This window comes from Gouania willdenowi, chromosome 5 (genome assembly GCF_900634775.1).
Source record: "Gouania willdenowi chromosome 5, fGouWil2.1, whole genome shotgun sequence".
Lineage (NCBI taxonomy): Eukaryota > Metazoa > Chordata > Actinopteri > Blenniiformes > Gobiesocidae > Gouania > Gouania willdenowi.
This window is the reverse complement of record NC_041048.1, coordinates 28,457,455-28,478,571: the sequence shown is the minus strand read 5'-3', so window position 1 is coordinate 28,478,571 and position 21,117 is coordinate 28,457,455. Positions and strand designations below refer to the sequence as shown.

The 21,117-nt window shown below is 36.9% G+C and overlaps 1 protein-coding gene across 2 annotated transcripts in view; it reads right to left on the bottom strand.

Annotated features, from left to right (window-relative positions):
* Positions 1 to 21,117, bottom strand: part of camk1b (calcium/calmodulin-dependent protein kinase Ib) — a 60,655-nt gene that overhangs the window by 38,625 nt on the left and 913 nt on the right. Inside the window, exons 2-3 of one of the 2 annotated variants that reach the window (XM_028446989.1) lie at positions 19,986 to 19,998; positions 16,683 to 16,796 (exon numbers count right to left, since the gene is read on the bottom strand). In XM_028446989.1, the coding sequence (XP_028302790.1) occupies positions 16,683 to 16,796; positions 19,986 to 19,996 (125 nt within the window). In that variant the 5' untranslated portion in view covers positions 19,997 to 19,998. The remainder of the gene's footprint in view (positions 1 to 16,682; positions 16,797 to 19,985; positions 19,999 to 21,117) is intronic. The other variant, XM_028446990.1, reaches the window with a different exon arrangement.

Sequence of the window (21,117 nt, the reverse complement as noted above, 5' to 3'; positions counted from 1 at the left end):
CATTTGAAATAATTGTTAAAAAAAAGCTTCTATTATTTAGCATATCTATTCATTTTGTGTCACCATAACTGGAATTCATGACTGAGCGAAAGCACTTCCTGCTTCAAATGGAAGATTGTGGCAGAACCAGCAAAACATTTTATGTCAATGCAGGTTTTAGTTTGCTTATCAGATCTTGCTCAAACTTCATGATTACTTACTGCCAGCAGTAATTCTTTTTAAATCAACTTTAGGTTAACCGCAATATTTGTTTTGGCGCAGTGTACTGTGCCAAAACAAATGCAAAGTATAATATATACAATTTGAATAAGGCTTTGTTTAAATGTATGCCTAGTCCTGACATTCAAAAATCCTTGTGGCTCAAACCTGTAGCATTGATGTTGAAATAGGGTTTCGGACTGAAAAGTGACAACGCCTTTTCAAATATAAAGTCACATTTGGTTCCTGCATCACTATCGAGACCGCATGTGTAGGTACACGGAAACCACAAACACCTTGATAGCAGCTCTACAGATATATTATCTGTCAAACAAAGAACAACTGCATGCTCAGACGGGTGAATCCACAAACAGACACAACATAGCTGTATACGACCGCATACGAAAATGTACTTCTCTGTACACTTCCTCTTAATACTTGACTTTCTGTAAAATAAAATAAAAATCAGAAACAGAAGGTTTTTTTAACCTATACTTCAACATAAAGGAATTCTAAAAAAGAAACGAGTCAATTACTAAACTGTACAACCATAACACTTGAAATAGATCACTTAGGGAATATATTTATATATTTTTGGATTGCTTACTCTTCATACTGTTCATCGTTACTTTTTTTTGGCTTTGAGAAGCATTCTGCAGGCTGAAATAATAAAAGCGCTGCCAAAGATCTACTTAAAATACCACCAAGAAATCAAACATGACTTATTAATTCCCGCATGCCAATCCAGTAAAAATGCCTTTACTTTGCATTGTATTTTTCATACACATAAAGACTACTAATCTAATCAGCAGCTCATGTGCCCAGTAAGTCATGTCATCACATGAATTTGAACCTGGACTATATTTAAACTTGTTTTCTGATAAAAACAGGATGGATTTGGTCCTTTCAATATTTGCAAATAAACTTGATACAGCAAAGTTTACTATAGCACTTCATTCTAACAGCAATAGTTGGTCATGAACATGTTATTATACAAAAGCAGAGAACTGCAAACACGCCTTTAAATAAAACAGTGACCTTATGGCCTGAATGTGCTCCCTGAAGCTCATATTTAAACATGGGAGTAAAACTGCCTCTGAGAGGCTGTTAACTTTGGAGGGAAGCTAGATGTGTTGTGGAAGCTGTCAGGGCTGCACATTCAACAGCTGGAAGCTTTACTTGACAGTCTCCATGGATCTATTGACAGTCAAAAGATCTCTGGAGAATGTCGCACAGAGGTTGATACAAACAATGGTTGACAGGAAGAAATTGGACTGGTCTTTGCCTACAAACTGTCAGCTTTATTGTTTTCCAACTTGTTACACAGGACAAACTTATAAATAGATGTTTTTGACTTCTAAACGAAACTCGTTTCTTAAACTTTTATAAAACACTTCCTCATATTGTTTAAAACAGGAAACATTATCTCTCAACAGTGGAGGGGATACTCTTTATTGCAACATCCCTTTTACTTCAGCATAATCCACCACTGCTGCCTTTGCATGACACCACTGTTCATATCTGTAGGTTAGAAAAGAAGTGAAATGTAGTGTTTAATGGAGGAAAAGTGAACAGAACTTGCTATGTATAGCATTTATTTCTAGTTCTGACTGGTCAATTTGTATTTTTATATTTTTAATGAATAAAAAACAAACAAAAACTGATGTTTCTTTCATTGCAGAACGTAGTGAATGTAGTTCCTTAAACTTTAAAACTTAAAAAAAAAAAAAAAAAAAAAAAAAAACTTTAAAACTTCAATTAGTAACATTTAGGCTACACTGTTTATCTATTAAAAAAGAGCACTGAAAGTACAGTATGTGGCATGCTTTCCTAACATTAAACTAAAATGTCCTCTAAGTACATGCTGAAACTACATAACTTCCTTTTGGAAATTCACTGATCACCAAACAACTTTGTTTACTGAGCTGTTTCCTGTTCCAAACAGGACATTCTTATCACTACCATGAGGTCTGACCTGAGTTTCAAGAAGGATATACACAGACACACCCGCAGTCACACAAAGACTCAATGGACAGGTATTAACCACTAAACCTTTGATAAAGAGAGCTATCGAAAGGGATACTTAACACAAACAAAGATAGAAGTACACAAATTCAGTTGGTGAAATGTACACTAGTGTTAGTTTCAAACAGTTCAAATATTTGAACAAATGATGTATCGAAACAATTCACCTCCTTAGAAAGTGTGGACCAGGAGCTAATTTTTGTATACAGACAAAATACATGTCCTGTTACTTCCTTCCCTTTTCATAAACTGCCTTCTGTCTCTGAGAGCTGCTTGGTGACTCTTTTAGTCATGATGTTTAGATGATGGAGCAGATAAAATTGTCATATGATAGTGAACTGTCTGCCTTTTGAGCATCATCCATTGAAATGTCATGTAAACTAACAACTACGTATGTTATGAACTATTCTTTAGTAAAGTGCTAATTTGACTACTGCTGCACACAGCTACACAGTGGACCAGGGCTTACCTACCTACCCTAATTACTCCTGCTCTAGAATTGATTCAAATATGTAATCGGTTTTCTGTCACCACATAAAATATTTGACATGTTCTTGCCTTGTCATGTAACCTGTGTCTCCTCTGTGGAAAAAGCCTAAGTTCTAAGAGTCCTGGAGGATCACTGTGTTTTTCCACAAACATGCAACACACCAAACACCACATGGGGAATGGGAGGTGGGGGTTTCATTAACCTACACACACTCATGAATTAGCAAGGGAAATAAATTGGGCTGGGAAATGAGGAGGGAAAACATCTAAGCCTATCACAAACATCAGAAGTTCCTTGTGTGTAGAGAGAACAAGTATGCATCGGACTACACCTAAATACTAATAAGAGTCTGCCTCCTAAGAATTGACATGCTGTATGCAAGTTTCATTGTTAAAAAAAAGGAAAAGAAAAAAAACCCTTAGTGGTAATTCATTGCAAAAATCAACTTCTAAACACTTTAATTTCCATTTCAAATAATAATCTATAAAAATGACTAAGGCATTAAACAGACAGGAAATGATATAATCGACAAAGAGTTTGAACGCCACTGAAACAAGTGACTTGTAAAAGCACTACAGTTAAAGGTGGAGTCTGCAATCCTTTACAGATTCACATTTTGCTATACTGGGTGAAATGGTCCTTCCATCCTGAGAGTAGTCAATACATATTCAGAAAAAGGATGAAAAGAATCAGACTTCTGTAGCAGCACAAACCCAGTAAAACCTCTCACCAATCCTTTTAATTTTTTCTGAATGGAAAGAACCAATCTCTCAATAAACAAAAGAGGTTTACATTGACTTTTTTTAAGTTTTACTGATTGTTAGAGCAGGGGCGGATCTACCGGGGTGGCATAGGGTGGCAGATGCCACCCCAAAACAAAGCCTTGTCCCCCTGCTGCCACCCTAATTTGTACACACGGGCACGGAACTATACGGCCGCGGTCCACCGACCGGTAATGCCCCGCTGCCGCTTCCTGACTGCGGAGCCAACGTTCTAAAACACCAACGAAAAAGGCACGGAAGTATCACGGAAATGCGTTGTTTACATTGGCACACGAGAGGGAAGAGGTAAAAACATAGCTGCCAACACTTACACATTTGCCGTGGGCAGTGAGCACACATTTGTATCAGAAAAAAAGTCACATTCCAAAATGGAGTAACAGCCCTGGACTCTCTCTCCCCTCCCTCCCTCCCTCTGTGACTGATGTTCCACTGCCTTCAGACATCGGTGAGTGTTTGTGCACATGCAAGTTTTGCGTTTGAGTGCGTTTTGTGCAATGCAGCTTGTGTGTTCACAGATTGTGTAGGTTTGAGTGTGTGTGAGGCAATGTGCACTAACGTGAGTGTGTCCTATGTGTGCTGAATGTACCCAAGTTTGGGGAGCATATTTATATGTGGCATCATAATCCCTGTACCCTTCGTTTTTTGGTTATTCTGTTTTAAAACCAAATCAAAAAAACAAATAAACGGTGTGGTTATTTTTATTTTACACAAATTCATCACATGCCCCTTAAAATAAGTTTTTATACTTAGTTATATAACAGTGTGGTACCATTAACATGTCAATGTTAAAATAATAATAGTAATAACAACATGCCAGTGACACTTTTTCCCCCATCTGCTTACAGTTTGTTACAGTGAAAACAATTTAAAGCCATATTTTTTTTTTTAAATTAAAAACATATTGCACCGTAGTAATTTAAATAAAACTACTAGACACTTTTTTTATCACTCACACAATTCCAAGTCTTACAAGTAGTTAAATGTTACAGAGTGGTTCTTCAATGTGATGGATGTGACAAATATTCTGTTTATTTTCATGGAGAGAAGCTGTTTTTCTGTGTGGATGTTAGTCTCCAATCCAGTAAATATTAACAGTGTCAAGCTATTGGCTAGGACAGGGGTCTGCAACCTGCCGCTGTGGAGCCTCATGTGGCTCTTTGACTCTTTTTGTGATGGCTCCCTATAGTTCTCAAAAATATATTAAAATAAGGAATTGTTATTTCTTACAGTGGGTATTGATGAATAATGACATTAACTTAAAATATAACTATGATAAAACCATTTTTAACCTAAAAATAAATCTTATTGTGCAATAACTCTGCCACCCTCCTACTTCACCTCCTGCAACATCTACAGACCATCAACTTTTCTTGCACCTGTGGCTAACCTTAAGTTTTAAATCCCTTGTAATAAAACTAAACTAACAAAAAGGCTATTGTGAAAGAAAATAGATATTTTGTGTGTGTTAAAAGTTTTATTTACAGTAACTGCCAACATGTTGGCTTTATATGCATGCTTGATATGTTGCAATAAATTAGCAATTAGCATGTGATCATGTGTTGTCTAATTCAAGTTATTTTTTGTAGCCCTTCAAATACATTAACTCAAAATGTTGTTCATGTAACATTATCAGATATACAGTAATTGTAACTGTATAGAATTTTACACACACTATTGTTTTATTTGAGAAAGTATTTTTTCGGCTCCGGAAGGACTTTAATCCAAGTGAGATTAGACAAAATGGCTCCTTTAAGAGTAAAGGTTGCAGACTGCTGGGCTTTAGGAGGTTCATGTCCATTCACTTCTGTGCGTCTAAAAATCAATGTCTGTCAAAGAAAACATGGCGAAGATACTTTGTGAATCTCACAGAAATGAAGGGGATATAATCATTGCGCTTGTTAAGCAGCTGATATGTGTCCATGTTTATAAAACTAGCACTGAAATTAGTATTTTCTGCATACATTTTGTTTTTAACGATTTAACGTTAATTTGCACAAACATTAACAATGACGTGAAGCAACATGTATCAGGCATTCCTTAAAGACTTAAACAAAACACAAGGATATGTGACTAGTTGTGGTCAGTGTGTGTTAAGAGTCACTGTTGCAGTGGTTCTTCTTAACTGCAAATATTGCACAGGCTCATTTTAAGCATGCCATAAAACTGCATTCAGACTTCTTATACTGTGCTGAATACACGTGGCTGTCATTCAAGTTAAATTGATTGACAATGTTTTGTAATTCCTGTGAAATGAATTCAGTGCAGTAGATAAATTCTGAATTTTTTCAGTCACAGTTATCTTGATGTATCGTGGATTAATTTTCCTGCAATATATTGATTATCGCGATAATATTGTTATCACGGGCACCTGACGATACCCGGCCCTATAATTCAGTATGCTTTATGTACTTATGTATCTGCTATATGTTGTCACCTCTAAAAAATTCCTGCCCCCCTCTTGCCACCCCAATGATTTTTTCCTGTGTTGGAGCAACCCAAAAGAGCACAAGTTGTCATTTTGACTGAAAAAGCTTCTAAATGATCCTAAATGCTTCACCTCCCATTAAACTCAATGGACTAAAAGGGGCTTATCATGTCAACATAATTTCAACATGGCAGCACACAGGGTAAAGTAGTCCCAGTTTTAAAAGTTAATCAAACAAATATGGTGCAAAATGTGTTTTGTTATGCATAGATCTTCTAATAAGGACATTTCAAAGGTTTTAGGCCACATTTGTAAAAACAGTGGAGGATCCCTTTAAAGGGTACCTGCATTGAATTTGAATTTAAAGCTCCATCAAAAGATTGTTCCTTGTCTTTTTGTCTGTGCTGTTATTCTTTTACACATGTTACACAGTAAATAGTTCTTTGAGTGGGGGCTGACCTTCTTCCACTATCTTGACACTGCTATTTACTTGCTTCATTCAAATGACATGCTAACTGTCCTGCTGAGAAGTTTGTCAAGAAAATCTATTAACAGATGAGAAAATGGGAAATTGTGTAAGTGTCATACAGACACAGTGATGGACCATCTGCTCTAGTGAGAGCTGATAGACACCCAACTGTGATAGTGGCCTGTAAACATAAAGTCTTTATTCCCTGAGCTTTCCAAATCACCACAACCAGTCACTTTGGATGGTGTATGTCTGCAAAAAGGACAACAATTTTGTTTGTAAAAATTACTGTATATTGAAAGAATTTACACACACAGTGGGAAGAAAAGGTCACAACCCTGGTAAAATTGGCTGCTGCTGTTCATATTTCTCCTGAGGTGCATATTTTGCCTTGTTGTTTCTCTTTGTCTTGCAAGGTGTCTCTTTACTTCTGTGGTGACATCATTTCTAAATGTAGATCTTTTAATAGCACAGACTGCTCCAGTTTTGGCAAAGAAAACATCATATTTGACCACTTGCACCCCTTTTCATACCTGTATTATCCTACGTCTGCTGTATCTTATCTCTTCTGACACTAGGTGTAATGTGGATGATCAGGACAGCAGTCTGTTACAGGGCCAACACTGAGACAGACATACACAAGAACACACAAGCACACACCCATTGCCAAGGTGGAGGTTCTACAGTAACTATACCAAGCGCAAGAGAGAAGAGGACATGCTAAATCTAAACAGAGAGCTACTAGCACCCTCAAAAGTTTAGTACTGTCTTCTTGCTGTGAGGCTTTAGAAGTCGGCAGAAGCAAGATGAAATGTTAATGATTCTGATTTATAATCATTGTGCTGCACCATAAAGTAATTTACAGCAACACAGTCAAACACACAGTGAGAGCAGCATGGCTGTGACATGGAATCTCAAACATTTATTTACATTTCCTACTTTACTGTTGTTTCTGTTCATCTGAAATGGTTTACATTTTAACATCTGCTGTGAGAGCTTGGGACTGTTAGAATGAGTTTAGAATTTGTAAATGCAAACAACCATAAATTGAAGAATGCCTTAGTGTGCTGACCTGTATTATGACATGTGAAACAGGGAGTACGTGTGACATGGTTGCTCTGGATTGTCAACAAACAATGAGCCGACACGGCTTGGTAGCAAATGATATCTCCTGCAAAGAGAAGTGTTCCTTATATCTTTACACCACTTCATTTAAGTGTTGCATTGTTCAACTTTCCATTAGTTGGGTGACCCTGTGATCAACAACTTTACTGCTAAAACACTATATCAGATAAAATATTTATCAAAGTAAAAGGGCTTGTTTTATTCAGCAAAACTTGAACATAGAAAGCTTTCGGGAGGTTGTTCTTACTACCTGCACAAATCAATAAATCAACTATAATTTCATTTGCTCGAAAAAAATAAATAAATATGTAAAATGTTGAAATTGCAGTTCAAAACTTCTCAAAACACTATCTTTTTGACATTTTCATGTGAGAGTTTTGCACATTACATTGTGGGATGTGGAGTCCCGTAGATGGATAAATAGAAGTGTTTTTACTTGATTCTTTTCTTGATTTCTTGTGTTTCTTCGCCAGACAAGGAGGACAGTGATTGGCTTGACACCATTTTTATTCAAGTTTGTCCCAGTAGTGCCCGTGATATCACCTCACTCTCCAAGAAATTAAATTTCTGCTGATTTGGATGTTTTTTGTGTAAGCCCTAAAATAAACATCCACCATTGTTTTGCCATTTCACCATTCTCATGAAAACACCAGAAATGTGGTGGGAAGTCACTTTAGCAGTGTTTTTGGGAGCATGCACAGGAAATTAAGTTACGAATGAAGGGAAAACACTTGTGCATTTGTCTACGGGACTCCACATCCCACAAGACAATGTGCAAAACTTTTCCAACAATGGGAGGAATGAGGAAATGATCTTCAATTTATTCATCTATGAGGCCTTACAGTTTTCATCTAATAAAAGAGTTTGGTCTCCAGCAGCTTTAGAATGCATCAGGATTAAAACAATATCACTGATCGTGATCACAAATGTCACCAATGTTACTGTAGGGACTTGGGAGTAGGACTTCAAATAAGAGTTATGCACAATTACTTATTTAAAAATGAACTTTAAAAAATGAGTTCAAGAAGAGATTCTTTTTATAGTTGAGATTAATTTTCCAAATGTATGGATCTTTCATTTTACATTAAATGTAAATGACTAAAGGTATATATGAAGGTTAAAATTGCTTAGCGAAATAAGCATTTTGCAGAGTTTGTCACACACAAAAAAGTGAGTCGTTGACCTGTATTGTTCGTTCGTGAAATCACAGCTTGAAAAATGGTATTTGTCAAGCCTCTAAATCACTACAACAACAGGAGCTTTATTCTCTATTTAACAGAATCTACAAACCATCTTTCCAAAGTTCAAAGTCCACTCACTGACACTTTGTAGAACTCATATTTAAAAAAAATGACTTAACTTAACTAAATTATAAAGTGGATGGTGATTTAACCAGAAAGCACAATGTGTTTTCCCAGAGAAAAGAAGGGAAAAGTCTGTCCAAGCCAGATTTCTGATACAAGGAAGAAGAAAGTAAAGCTAATAGGGGATTAGAACAATGGAGAGAAACTGTGGGAAGAGGACAGTGTATTAAAAAATGGTAAGAAGGATATAATGCTCTGAGCAGATGGAGATGGAATAGTGTGTGCGCGCATTTGTTTACTTGCAGTGTGTGTGTGCGTGTGTATTCCAGGAACAGGAGGCTATGCCATGCTGAGCTGTGCTGTGCTGAGACACAGAGTTCTGTTCAAAATAGGTCAGGACAGGGTTGAAGGGCAGACAACACCAGAAGCAGAGGCATGACTTAGAAGGTAAATCTTCAAGGTTGTCATTTCTTTCAAGGGAGTCCCAACCTGGGAATGAATGCTTTTGAATGTAAGTGTCTGGTTTGTATAACAAATTCGGCCTAAAATTGACAACAGTGTAAATGAATGCAATTGTCTGTGGGCCTAATCCAGTGCTGAGAGAAATATAAAGCAAGTGAAGCAAAAGGGCAGAAGACTTTGTCACAACCTTTATTTAATGACTGCTCTATGCTGGTGAGCAGCTGAGACAGTATCACAAGGTTAAATAAAGTAGCACAACACACTGTATCATTGCAAATCCCAGTCTGGCCTCTTCTATTCAGTTTAGCTATTATGACACTTTTTGACAAGGGCAATATTAATAGTGAAATGCAATATACTCAAAGAAAAAAACAACAACCTAATGCTATTATTATAAATGGTAAAGCCCACGAATGTCTCTGGGCCAAATCCTTGCAGAAAGATTGAGATAATATGAGATTAAAGGGAGATTTAAAAAAAAAACCTGGATTTGTAGAGGGAGTCAAGCACAAGAGTACAGAGAGATAAATATGGCAGTTAATATGAGGAAGAGAGTCAGCGGTAGGACAGAGACAAGGAAGGAAAGTGCTGAGCCTGACACGCAAATGAAAAATAGATGACGTATAGTGGCTCTCACGCAGGGATCTGCTCCCCTAAGGTGACTGTATCTGTTCTGTTTTGAAGTCATTGCATTCAAACTCAAAATAAAAGCACTGGAAAAGGAACAGAAGTGTCTGCCATCAAGCTCTGTTTATTTCCCATCTCTAGTTCACAATTAAGTGTGTTTTGCAATATATAGTATAGATTGTTTTGCAAAAAAATAAATAAATAAAAAATAAAAAATCTTTAAAATGGCATAACAGCAGTAAAAAGAAAATATTTAGTTCTAAAGTCTCTACTGCATAATTAAAGTCGAGAGACAAATCTGATATGTCACTCAGCTGGCAAACAAACACACACACAAAGACACACAAACACACCAATTAGAGTGGAATTATTAAACCAATTTGTCTAAGAGCTCTTAAAGAAAGTGGCAAATCAGAGCTGAGACCTGTGTAATTTAGCCAAGAGGTATGAGTGTAAGAGAGTAAGTGGAACAAAATGTTCCTCTTTTCAAAAGTGTATCATGATCACAATCTTTGCATCACAAAAAGACACAAAAATGCATGAGATGCAAGAAACATGAAACAGCAGTAATATCAACATAAAAACTGTTAATTGGAAAGATTTCCCTCGTTGCTGTTATGACCAAAAGCCAGAGAGACCTTTGCTTTGTAAGAATGGAGGAGGAGTGATGACGAGATACTTGGTTTATTAACAGAAGTGGGAAGTGAGAGGCCAGAGGGAGGCTTTAGAGGCCAATTGTGGTGAGCAAAGTAGTGTGGACAGTAATAACGAAACTGTTACTACTTTCTATTGTAACGACATGTCAACATGAAACCACAGCTTGCTGAAGCTGAACCACACGCGACCACCACTCTGTGCCTGGTTTTTCTCTCATACTTTGTGCCCAAACACCACTCCTTCCAAATCAATGGTAGCCAATAGCTGATCATTCAGCCAGAGCAGGGCAAGGGTTACTGGGTAATCATTCAGAGTGACTGGCACAGACGGGAAGGGGTCAATCCATCAGCTGTACCGATTTTAGATGGTTCCACTTTGCCTTCCCAACTATAAGCATTCACACCTTTTAAAGCCCTGTTGGTTGCAATTGCATTTGTTTCTGCAATGCATCCAAGGCTGATAATGCCAAGAATGATGTCATCAGCATGAGAGCATCTGCAACCATTTAAATGTCTAAAAAGAAAAAGTAGTTTGTTGTCAGAAAAACAATCTCAACACCCACAGTGGAGTGTGGGGGGGGAAAAGAAACCTCTTGCCAATGAAAAAAATGGGTTTGAAAAAAAATTACTTGGAAAGAAATAAAGCAAAAACATGAAGGACTACGTTAAAATGATCCGAACACATTGTTTGCAAAACATCAATAACAGTTTTTCCAATGGAAGAACAGAACAGTGAATCTAAAAATAGACGGATATGAGTCATTTTAGTTGTACGAGAGCAAGACAGCGCAAAAAGCAAACAAGCTTAAAGGAAAGAGCAGTAATGTGGAACAAAGTCAATCTTTCAAAGCCAAAAAAAGAATGAAAGAATTATTTACTTTCTGCATATGCAAAAAAAATAGACATACGTAGTTTTTGAAAAAACGATTAAAACCATATTTAATCCAGACTACTGACAGTGACCCTGAAAGAGATTTCTGATGTGGTCTTTAAACTGCCTGTGTCCCATCATCCCAGTGTAATGAACACTCTAATTTCAGAAAATCAAAGGACAGCAGGACACACTGGAATCCCCTTTGAACAGTGAGCACAGTGTGAACCTAGGAGAACGCAAGCAGGCGACAGGCTAACTAGACGACAAAATTAGAATTCTGGATATGAATTAATTTTTTCTGTTGGTTTAGTAAAAGCAAACAAAAACAAAAAGAAAAGAAGGTCAAGGATAGATTAACACGAGCAATAAAATTAAAAATAGAAGGTGGGAGAGGATTAGAGTTAATTGCAGTGAAACTACTGTCGCCTGTTGGTGCAGTATTAATCCCCATCTGTTTTGATTACCCGAACTTGCTGCTGCATCTGTGGATAATCAGGGCAGTAAATATTTGAAGTATGGTAGTAGCTTGGACAGACTTTGTATGAGAATGTATGAATGAAAAGTCAACTTCAATAAATTACCTCTACTGTTTTACATGTAATTGAGATGTGCTGTTGGAGTGTGATGATTAGCTGACCAAAAACTGTTAACAATGTCTTTATTGAGAAACTATCAGAGGACAAGGCTTCAAAAACATGACTACATTTATAGATCAAGGTGTACAAAAGAAAAGGCAAGTTCTTCTCCTGCTCAATGCCCACGGTGGTGAATTATTAATAGCAAATCAAAAAACTTTGTTTCCATAGTGACTGTTTGAGAGTTCATTATGGAAAGTGTCTCCTGTTGTTACCAAGACAACAATCCAGCAACAGCAAATGAATGTGGCACACAGCTGAGTGATGCTGTGAGCCAGTGATCTCTACACAAACAGCAGCCTCAAACTAGAGGCAGGTGTAAAACTGAAAGCGTGGAAATGAGGGTGCATAAAGAGGGAATCCATTTTAATAGTTGATACAGTAGAGTTTAGTTGGGAAATGTTGCTGGAATATGTACAGTTTAAAATCCAAATTTCCTAAAAGGGAAAATAAAAAGTGCAGTAAATCAGGGTTGAAATCATATCATCGTTGATATATAGATATATCAATGATATCTATATATCAATATATATACTGTACATATCTCGTTGTTTGGCCTCATTTTGCTTTAACAAAGAACAATTGTCTATTTCTAGGGCAAAGTTAAATGGAACCTTTAGTAAATAATATTTACAAGCCCTGTCAAAAGATCCAGAAGAAGAAAGAAAAAACCCAGTCAACCGGCAGACACGGTGGCCGCCATTTTGTTCACATCAGATGCCGGTAGTAATCTATAGCTGCTAGTGGCTCTGCAACGCCACCTTCTCTTGTTAATTTTTCACCTCTAAATTGCTTCAATGTTCTTCCAGACTCATCCTCCGTTCAGTCCACTCTATCCTACTCACAGCGCGATCTCCAACACACATCCTCGTGTTGTCCGTCGTAATGAATAAAACAATATTAATGAAAATTTATATAGAAGCACTACATAAACATAAATTTAAAAAAAATGTAAGAAATCATTTAGCTAATGTAAACACTACATCAAAATCAAAGACTTTACAGTCACATTTGGTTAGACATAGCTGCTCCCCATGGATTGTAGTTTAATGTATAAAATAGTGCAAAAAAGTACTTTAAATGTGTGGCCGTTTTTTCAAATAAATGTGCACATACTTATTTAATAGCAATAAATTAAACACATTTTATGTTATAGATATTTCCACTTTTATTTAACAGTGCCCTTTTGATATACAATTGTCACAAAAGACAAAGTACCTGTAATTGGTTTACTTTGCATCAGGTTTATTAGGTTAAGAAGATGTTTATTTATCTACAAACCAATGAGAGAACAAAGCAAAGAAAGATTTAATCAACTCAGTCCAGTTTTCTTCAAGGCATCAGTTGTTTTTCACACAACTCAATCCTGGAAAAACAAGGATGTGGGTGTATGTAAAAAGGGCTATGACACCTTGAATAAACATCCTGTCTTATGACTGTCTGAAACTGTTATGAAAGATGATACAACAAACAAAATGTTCATGTGTTTAACTATTAAAATAAAAACATAGTGTTCTACTGAAGTTGGTATCACTTGGACCGACACAATTGAAACATGGCCACTTGTGTCCCAATAGAATAGAAAAAAAGACTCTTTAGACAGGGAGACAAAGTCAGCACCAATAGAACCTTTGGAGGTTTTGTGCAAGAGGTCGTTTTAGAACTGACTTGACGATACTGGATCTGAACTGGTGTTTATCTTCATGAACAGCGTAAGCTGGGCCACAGACTGAGCTTTGGGAATGAAGCGAATGAAAGATGGCACAACAAATGAGACACATACACACTAGCACTATCCAAAACCTGGAAGGTAGGCATCACGTTGGTAATAAGATTATCATTTACCTACAAGAAAGACAACAGCGGTCCATATGTGGCATTACTCTGTGACCACTTTACCTCTGTAAGCATGAGAAAGTTTAAAGCTGTAGGATGTACTGAACAGTTTTTTGGTGTCATTTTGTCAAAAATACATAATACCCTTTCAGCATATTGTAATTCAAAGTGTTCTGAAAGGACATTGGACCTCTGCTCCTTCTCTTGACTCTGTATTCAAGCTTTATTAATCAAGGTGTGGGACGCTCTTGTTTTCAGCCAATCACAGACCTTATTACAAAAAAAGTGCTCCATGAGCTGTTTTGGGCATTACTATTGGCTGCCTGACAAAAATAAATGCGGATTCACGTCCTATCGGAATTGATTGTGCAATGGTGGGTGTTTTGGCAGGAAAAGTCCCTATCGTGGCAATAGGCACAACAGCTGAAATGGCAAAGCATGCCAAAAAAAGGAAAACTGACGGAGAAGCAAGAGAGAGAGTGATAACAGACGGAATACGTAAATTTTAGACAAGCATATTCAAGGTGGAGAGAACATTCACTGTGTGCACCATTGATGTATGGCTGTGAAATTAAGCAACCTCTAAAATGTTAAGCTGTGCCCTTTTTTAACAAACATGTGGACACAACAAATGTACTCCAACAATACATTTCACAGTTAGAGACATTATTGTTACTGGTGCTAGTTTAAATTACGCAGATATATTAAAGAAAAGAAATGCATTTACTTTCTTTAAACAGTAGTATATTGTAAGGGTGGGGGGAAAAAATTGATTTTACGATTTATCACAATTTTTTGGGTACCGATTTCAATAATCAATTCTGCTTCCCAGTATCGACCACTGGGTGGTGGTAATGCACCAACAAGTGAGTGCAAACACGAGGAAGACTTGCAGCACAAAGAAGAGTTGCAGAAGAGCAGCTGGGACTTCCCTTTAGCAAACAAACCAACCAACAACTGTGATTAAACCTGCACCTGTACCATTTAAATCAACTGTATGGACATACTTTTGATTGATTCCGTGGCAAATGGATTTAGACATGACCAAAGCTGTATTAAACTCTGCAGCGTATTGTGTAACACAAACATTACTGCTCATCTTGTTCGTCACCATTCGGAAATAAAGCTAAAGCAAGCAAGATAAGACACCCGGTGTCACGGTCTGTGTTCACATCGTACTGAGTTCCTCTTAAAATCTCAGTACGTGACTGCTACATACTGAGATGTACCCGTACTGGGTTATACTGATTTTAAAAAATAGTTACATTAGGTTAAGTGTTTTTTACTGCAATGGACATTATAATCATGTTTTTTTGGAAAATAAATTATTTATTTTCGTAAAAAGCTCCTTCTTGTCGGTGTCTGGTGATGGCGTGCCCTTCACCATGAAGAAGATTAACTTGTCTATCATTTCTTTGTGGCATTGGAACCTCTCCTGCCTCGTATATTGAGCAGTTGTACATTTTTGTACAAGAAAAGGAGCCATTCAGCACTCGTTAAATAACATTAGCATTGAACCTTAGCTTTGAAATTAAATTTTTTATCTCAGCATGGCGGAAGTAGAAAAAAGCTAAGCGGAAGTAACATAAATTCATTTTCCGGTAGTGCACATGCTCATAACTGATCTCAGACTGATGTGAACTCAGACCGTGACACGGGCAGCAAACCAACAGACCCTGGATGGGATATTTAATAAACTTGTCCAGGTAATGAAGCCAGTCAAGGTATCTACGTGCGTCATGTCAGATGAGGTGTACAACAACTCTGTCCATCATAGCACCGCTCCTCCAAGCTACACATACATGCCAAAAGGATGACCATCAGCATTTCTAATAAGTTCAAATTTACCATTTTTAGACGGGACAAAATGTGTTACATTTCATTATATTCTATCCTTGCTGTCCATTCCTTTTCTTGGAAGGATGGTGGCTGCTGCATCGTGGAGCAAATCAGCTGTGTGCCTCGGTGCGCACGTTAGCTGCAGCTTGTGAAATGAAACTCTGACAGACATCAGACTTCTGTCCACACTGGTCAACTATTTTAACACTGTCCAACGTAAAGCCACAGTTTGAACACACTACAGAGTAAATAACAAGTCTAACATTGATGACAGATGATGATGTTGATGTTGATGATGATGATGACGACGACTAATGTGCGTTGATCATTTCTGAATGTAAGAAGTTAATAAAATCAGGCTTTCCACACAAACAAATGTAATTCTGTAGTTAGTATGAGGAGGAAAAGACATATTTTAACTGTGGCCCGGACAGAAAAATGAGGCCAATCTTCACACAGCAATACATTGTGACTTCTCTTTTAGAGCAGTTTAACTACCAGCATGTTGACCAGCTCCTGTTACACAAAAACCTAGACACTCCAAAGCACTAGCTAGATGAACATTAAAAGTTTCAGTTGATTAACTGTTTACCTCTCTGATGGGGGTTTTATTTTTGATTATTTCAGTACATATAATAATAAATCACTGAATAAATAATGATAAATCAGTAAATGACTGAATATGATGTGATGTGCATTGGTTTTTGGAACTGTGACATATTTCTAGAAGTTTAGGATTCAAATGTGTTTGGATAAGGAAAAAATCGTGATAATTGTAACTGTAATGGTCACTGTAGAATCACAATACTTGTAAAACCAACAACCAAGAATCTGGATTAAAATCGAATCGGGACAAAAGGGTATCATCCCAGCCCTAGTAGATTAATCATCAAAACTGACACACAAGTTTTAACCATCAGTAATGACACACTTACGTTCCAAGAATCTCTTTGAAGTCATATTTCTCCTTCACATCTGTGGTCTTCTTTTTCCAGGAATGGCACTCTTCACCCAGTGGCATTTTCGTGTTATGGCGGTCAGAAACAATACTAGTAAGGAAAAGGAAGAGAGGCAGGAGCATCCATTATTATTCGGGAATAATGACATTAATAAAGCTAATTAAGTTTGTCAATAATACATTTTCATTGAAGACTTTTAAAAGGATTGCAAAAGCAAGTTTATACAAAGAAAGCTAGCCTAACTGGGAAAAGACCAGTGCTCTGACTATTTTGAAAGAGCTGAGGTTTGCATTTGGTGGTATTTTCTGCAGATGACTAGCAAATAAAAGACGACTGGTAATTAGAAATAAAATAGCTCCATCCTGTTTCATTAAACAATTAAAACTTGGCGTAAATTGGTAAAATTTGCATGATTCCAAGAATTGTTACATTTCTATTTTAAACACAAGAAATACTACAGGTGGTAAGCTCTTGTTCGACCATCAAATGCATGTGTCCCAGTTAAGTGTAGTCTGTAAAAACACTTTCTTCTCACATTTGTAAATACAGTATAATTATGTACTGTCTAATGGAGAATGACAACTACATAAAGTCCACATCTGGCCTGGTCCCAGTTAGATACCACATGGTTCGTGTTGTTTATAATACTCTAGTATTCACAGCTTCTGATCAACAGCTTACGACAATGATTAGCTCTGAAGCTGGAAGTACTTTCATCCTTGACGACTTCAATTTCAATTTCAACATGTTTTTTTTTTAAATTAGTAATTATTTTAAATTATTATTTTTTATCATGTTTGGGTTACAGTATGCCTTGGTTTTATTAGAATTTTTAACTCAGCTGCAGTGAAAATTAGGGTAATTTAACTTCCATCTCCTCTCCAGAATAAATAAAAGTTTAATAATCAATTAATGGAAAAAATATGTTCATAATTAAACTACACCTAATAATGCTGCTTGTTGTATTAATACATCATAAGCATAAACAGAGCTGCAATGTCTCCTTCTCCTTCTTCTTCTTCTTCTTCTTCTTCTTCATAGCACCAGCTTTGCTTCTATTGGTATTAACTTGGGTAAGAAATCCTAACAAGTAAGAGCATGAATGACAAAAATAGCTTGATCATATCAGCATGTTTCCCTCCTCTGGGTTCTGCTGTCTGGCTGCCTACTTCACAGTCTATGATATAACATTTTATTATCTTCTGTCTAAATGTTGTATATAATAAAGAATATCAGTCGACATAGTTTGGGTTTGATCTGTAAATAGAAAAATGTGTTTGTGGATTGATGATCTGTATACGGGGGAGGGACAGGGTTAATGTAAAATGAATGTCAGTAGGCTTTAGCCTTCACAGGCTGCAGTGTGACATTTGGTACTCGCTTACAAAAAGACACACCCTCGTGTGGCTGTCTTGCCACCTTTACTGCATCAAATGACTGTCTTATACTTGTAACCATGGTGATAGCTAGAAAAGTAAATAAAATAATTACACCTAACAGAACATAAAAAAACAGATCATCCTTATGTTTTGAATGTGTACAGTATTTCAAGGAACAATAGAGTTGTATCTGAATTTGACTTATTTAATTGATTACTGTTCTACATATGTTATGAATGGTATTCACAGCGCTTCACTTTTCCCACATTTCATCATGTTACAGCCTTATTCCAAAAGGGATTAAATTCACTTTTTTCCTCAAAATTCTACACATAATACCCCATAATAACAACTAAAAAACATTTGTTTGAGATTTTTGGCAAATGTATTAAATATAAAAAATTAAGAAATCACTTGTACATAAGTATTCACAGCCTTTGAGATCAAGCTCAAAATTGAGCTGAGGTGCATTCTGTTTCCACTGATCATCCTTGAAATGTTTCTACAGCCTAATAATCATCACCTGGCCAATACCATTCCTACAGTGAAGCATGGTGGTGGCAGCATCATGCTATGGGGATGTTTTTCAGCAGCAGGAACCGGTAGACTAGTCAAGATTGAGGGAAAAATGAATGCAGTAATGTATAGAAACATCCTGAATGAAAACCTGGTCCAGAGCGCTCTTGACCTCAGACTGGGGCGACGGTTTATCTTTCAACAGGACAACGACCCTAAGCACACAACAAAGATATCGAAGGAGTGGCTTCAGGACAACTCTGTGAATTTCCTAGAGTGGCCCAGCCAGAGCCCAGACTTGAATCCCATTGAACATCTCTGGAGGGATCTGAAAATGGCTGTGCACCGACGCTCCCCATCCAACCTGATGTAGCTTGAGAGGTTCTGTAAAGAGGAATAGGCCAAAGTGGCCACAGATACAGTAGATGTTCCAAGCTTGTGGCTTCATATTCCAAAAGACTTGAGGCCGTAATTGCTGCCAAAGGTGCCACAACAAAGTACTGAGCAAAGGCTGTGAATACTTATGCACATGTTATATTTGCATTCCTTATTTCTAATAAATTTGCAAACATTTAAAAAAAGAATATATAATAAGAATATAAGGACTTGACAAACAGTATAAATTATACAATAATTAATCAATCTACTGTTGCGTATTTATTTTTATTTTCAATAGTTGAACAGCAGACTTGAGGCAGATTATCACAGTTTATTTTTTAACAACACACTGTTTAGAGGACACAGGAGTGATAGGGAAAGCACCTTACATGCTGCGTGTTTGTAGCATCTCACCTTGCTCATATGGAGAAACATGTAGATTCATAGTAAATCATGCACACAAATAAAGTGACATCATAGCCATAGGTGTAAGTCTATGAATAACACATCCACATTTTTTCAACAAATGCTAACATGCACCTAAGAAGCATTTGGATTTTAGAGGTTTTAAAGACTTCACTATTTCTTTTTTTGTCAACCTGATACTACAATTTCAACAACATATCAAGCCACTGAGAGATCTAGAAATGAGCAAGGAGTCCATTTCAAACAGACAAAATGCTATAAACAGTAGTACACGGGTATGTTTTATGCTTCAGACACGTAGGGGCAGATAGGGGAAGAGCTGAATTACATGTGAGAGTAAAGGAAAGCCACATGCAGGTATGAGCATCATGTAAAAGGCCAGAAAAGGCCCTCATTGTCCATTCATGACATGACTCGTTGGCCGGTTAGTGAAGATATGCTACAAAGTGCCTCAGGAAGCAACAAGCTTGAAGAAGCTTGAGATTATGAGATGCAAAACATCATAACCACATTCCCTGAGTAATAGATGACATGCAGCACCCTGGTATTAGGTCAACATAGAGACAGTCACTGTACTCACTGGTTTCCCATTCCTGTGAAGTGCAGTGGACAGAAGAAATACATGCACACACACAACCACTGGTAAGTGAGGTATATGACATGTAGTTGTAGGTGTGTGTTCACAATTTACCGTAGCAAAGCTTAAACAATTATCAGCACTCATACACACAAAGACACAAGAGTATACATGGACAAATCGCTGGATTTGATTGATTTTTCAAGTACTTATAGCTGTAAAATATGGAAAGGAATATTTTTAAGGGACTACATCACATTTATATTTTATTAACAAGACTTGCTTAATGTAGAGCACTGGCAAGTAATGAACAACTTTTGAAATAAATGTAACATAAATATTGGATCTACAGAAGCGGTTCCCAACCAGTTGTCAAATAAGTTAAGACAATGACAGAATTGTATTTTAAAAAAGTATACAGTGTGTGGCCCTTAATTAATTCCAATCAGATGACAAACAAGGCATGACTGATCAAAGTTGCTGCATGCCAAAGTAATCCAAATACCTTAAATACTGTTTCTGTTGTCAGTTAATTGCAGACTGCTCAAAATACAAAACAAAACATGAAACTTTTTTGTTGCATTTTCTATTAATTTATTTAAAGAGGGCATGACTGCAAGTCAGATTGCTAACCAACAGATGACGCATGCACTCCTGCAGCAGTGAATACCAGCCAATAGTGAGAGTACAACTAGGGTGGGGCCTCCGATTTTCTGTGATCGCGGAAACCAGACAGAAGAAATGGAATTCACTTTCTAAAATGGAAAAACATGTAAATTGTTGGGAACCACTGCCCTACAATGTTGTAAAGATATTTCCATTAAATTTACAAAAATGGTGAGAAACATGGAGCTGAAAAGGCACATTGCCACATATTCTGTTTAGGACAACAATGACAGAAATATGAACTCTTACGCTTTGTTCATCAAAAAAGAAAAACTTAGAATTTCTGAATAAAGGTCCACAGTTCACTAACTGAGCTGGAGAAATGAACAAGTGTATGACTCAGGAAACAACCGAGTGATGCCCTGCTTATTCAAACTTGCAACAATGTGAAACCAACTACACTGCACAGAGATATAAACTGTTCTCTGATTGGTCAGCTGGGGTTTATGACACACAAGTGCAGATTAAT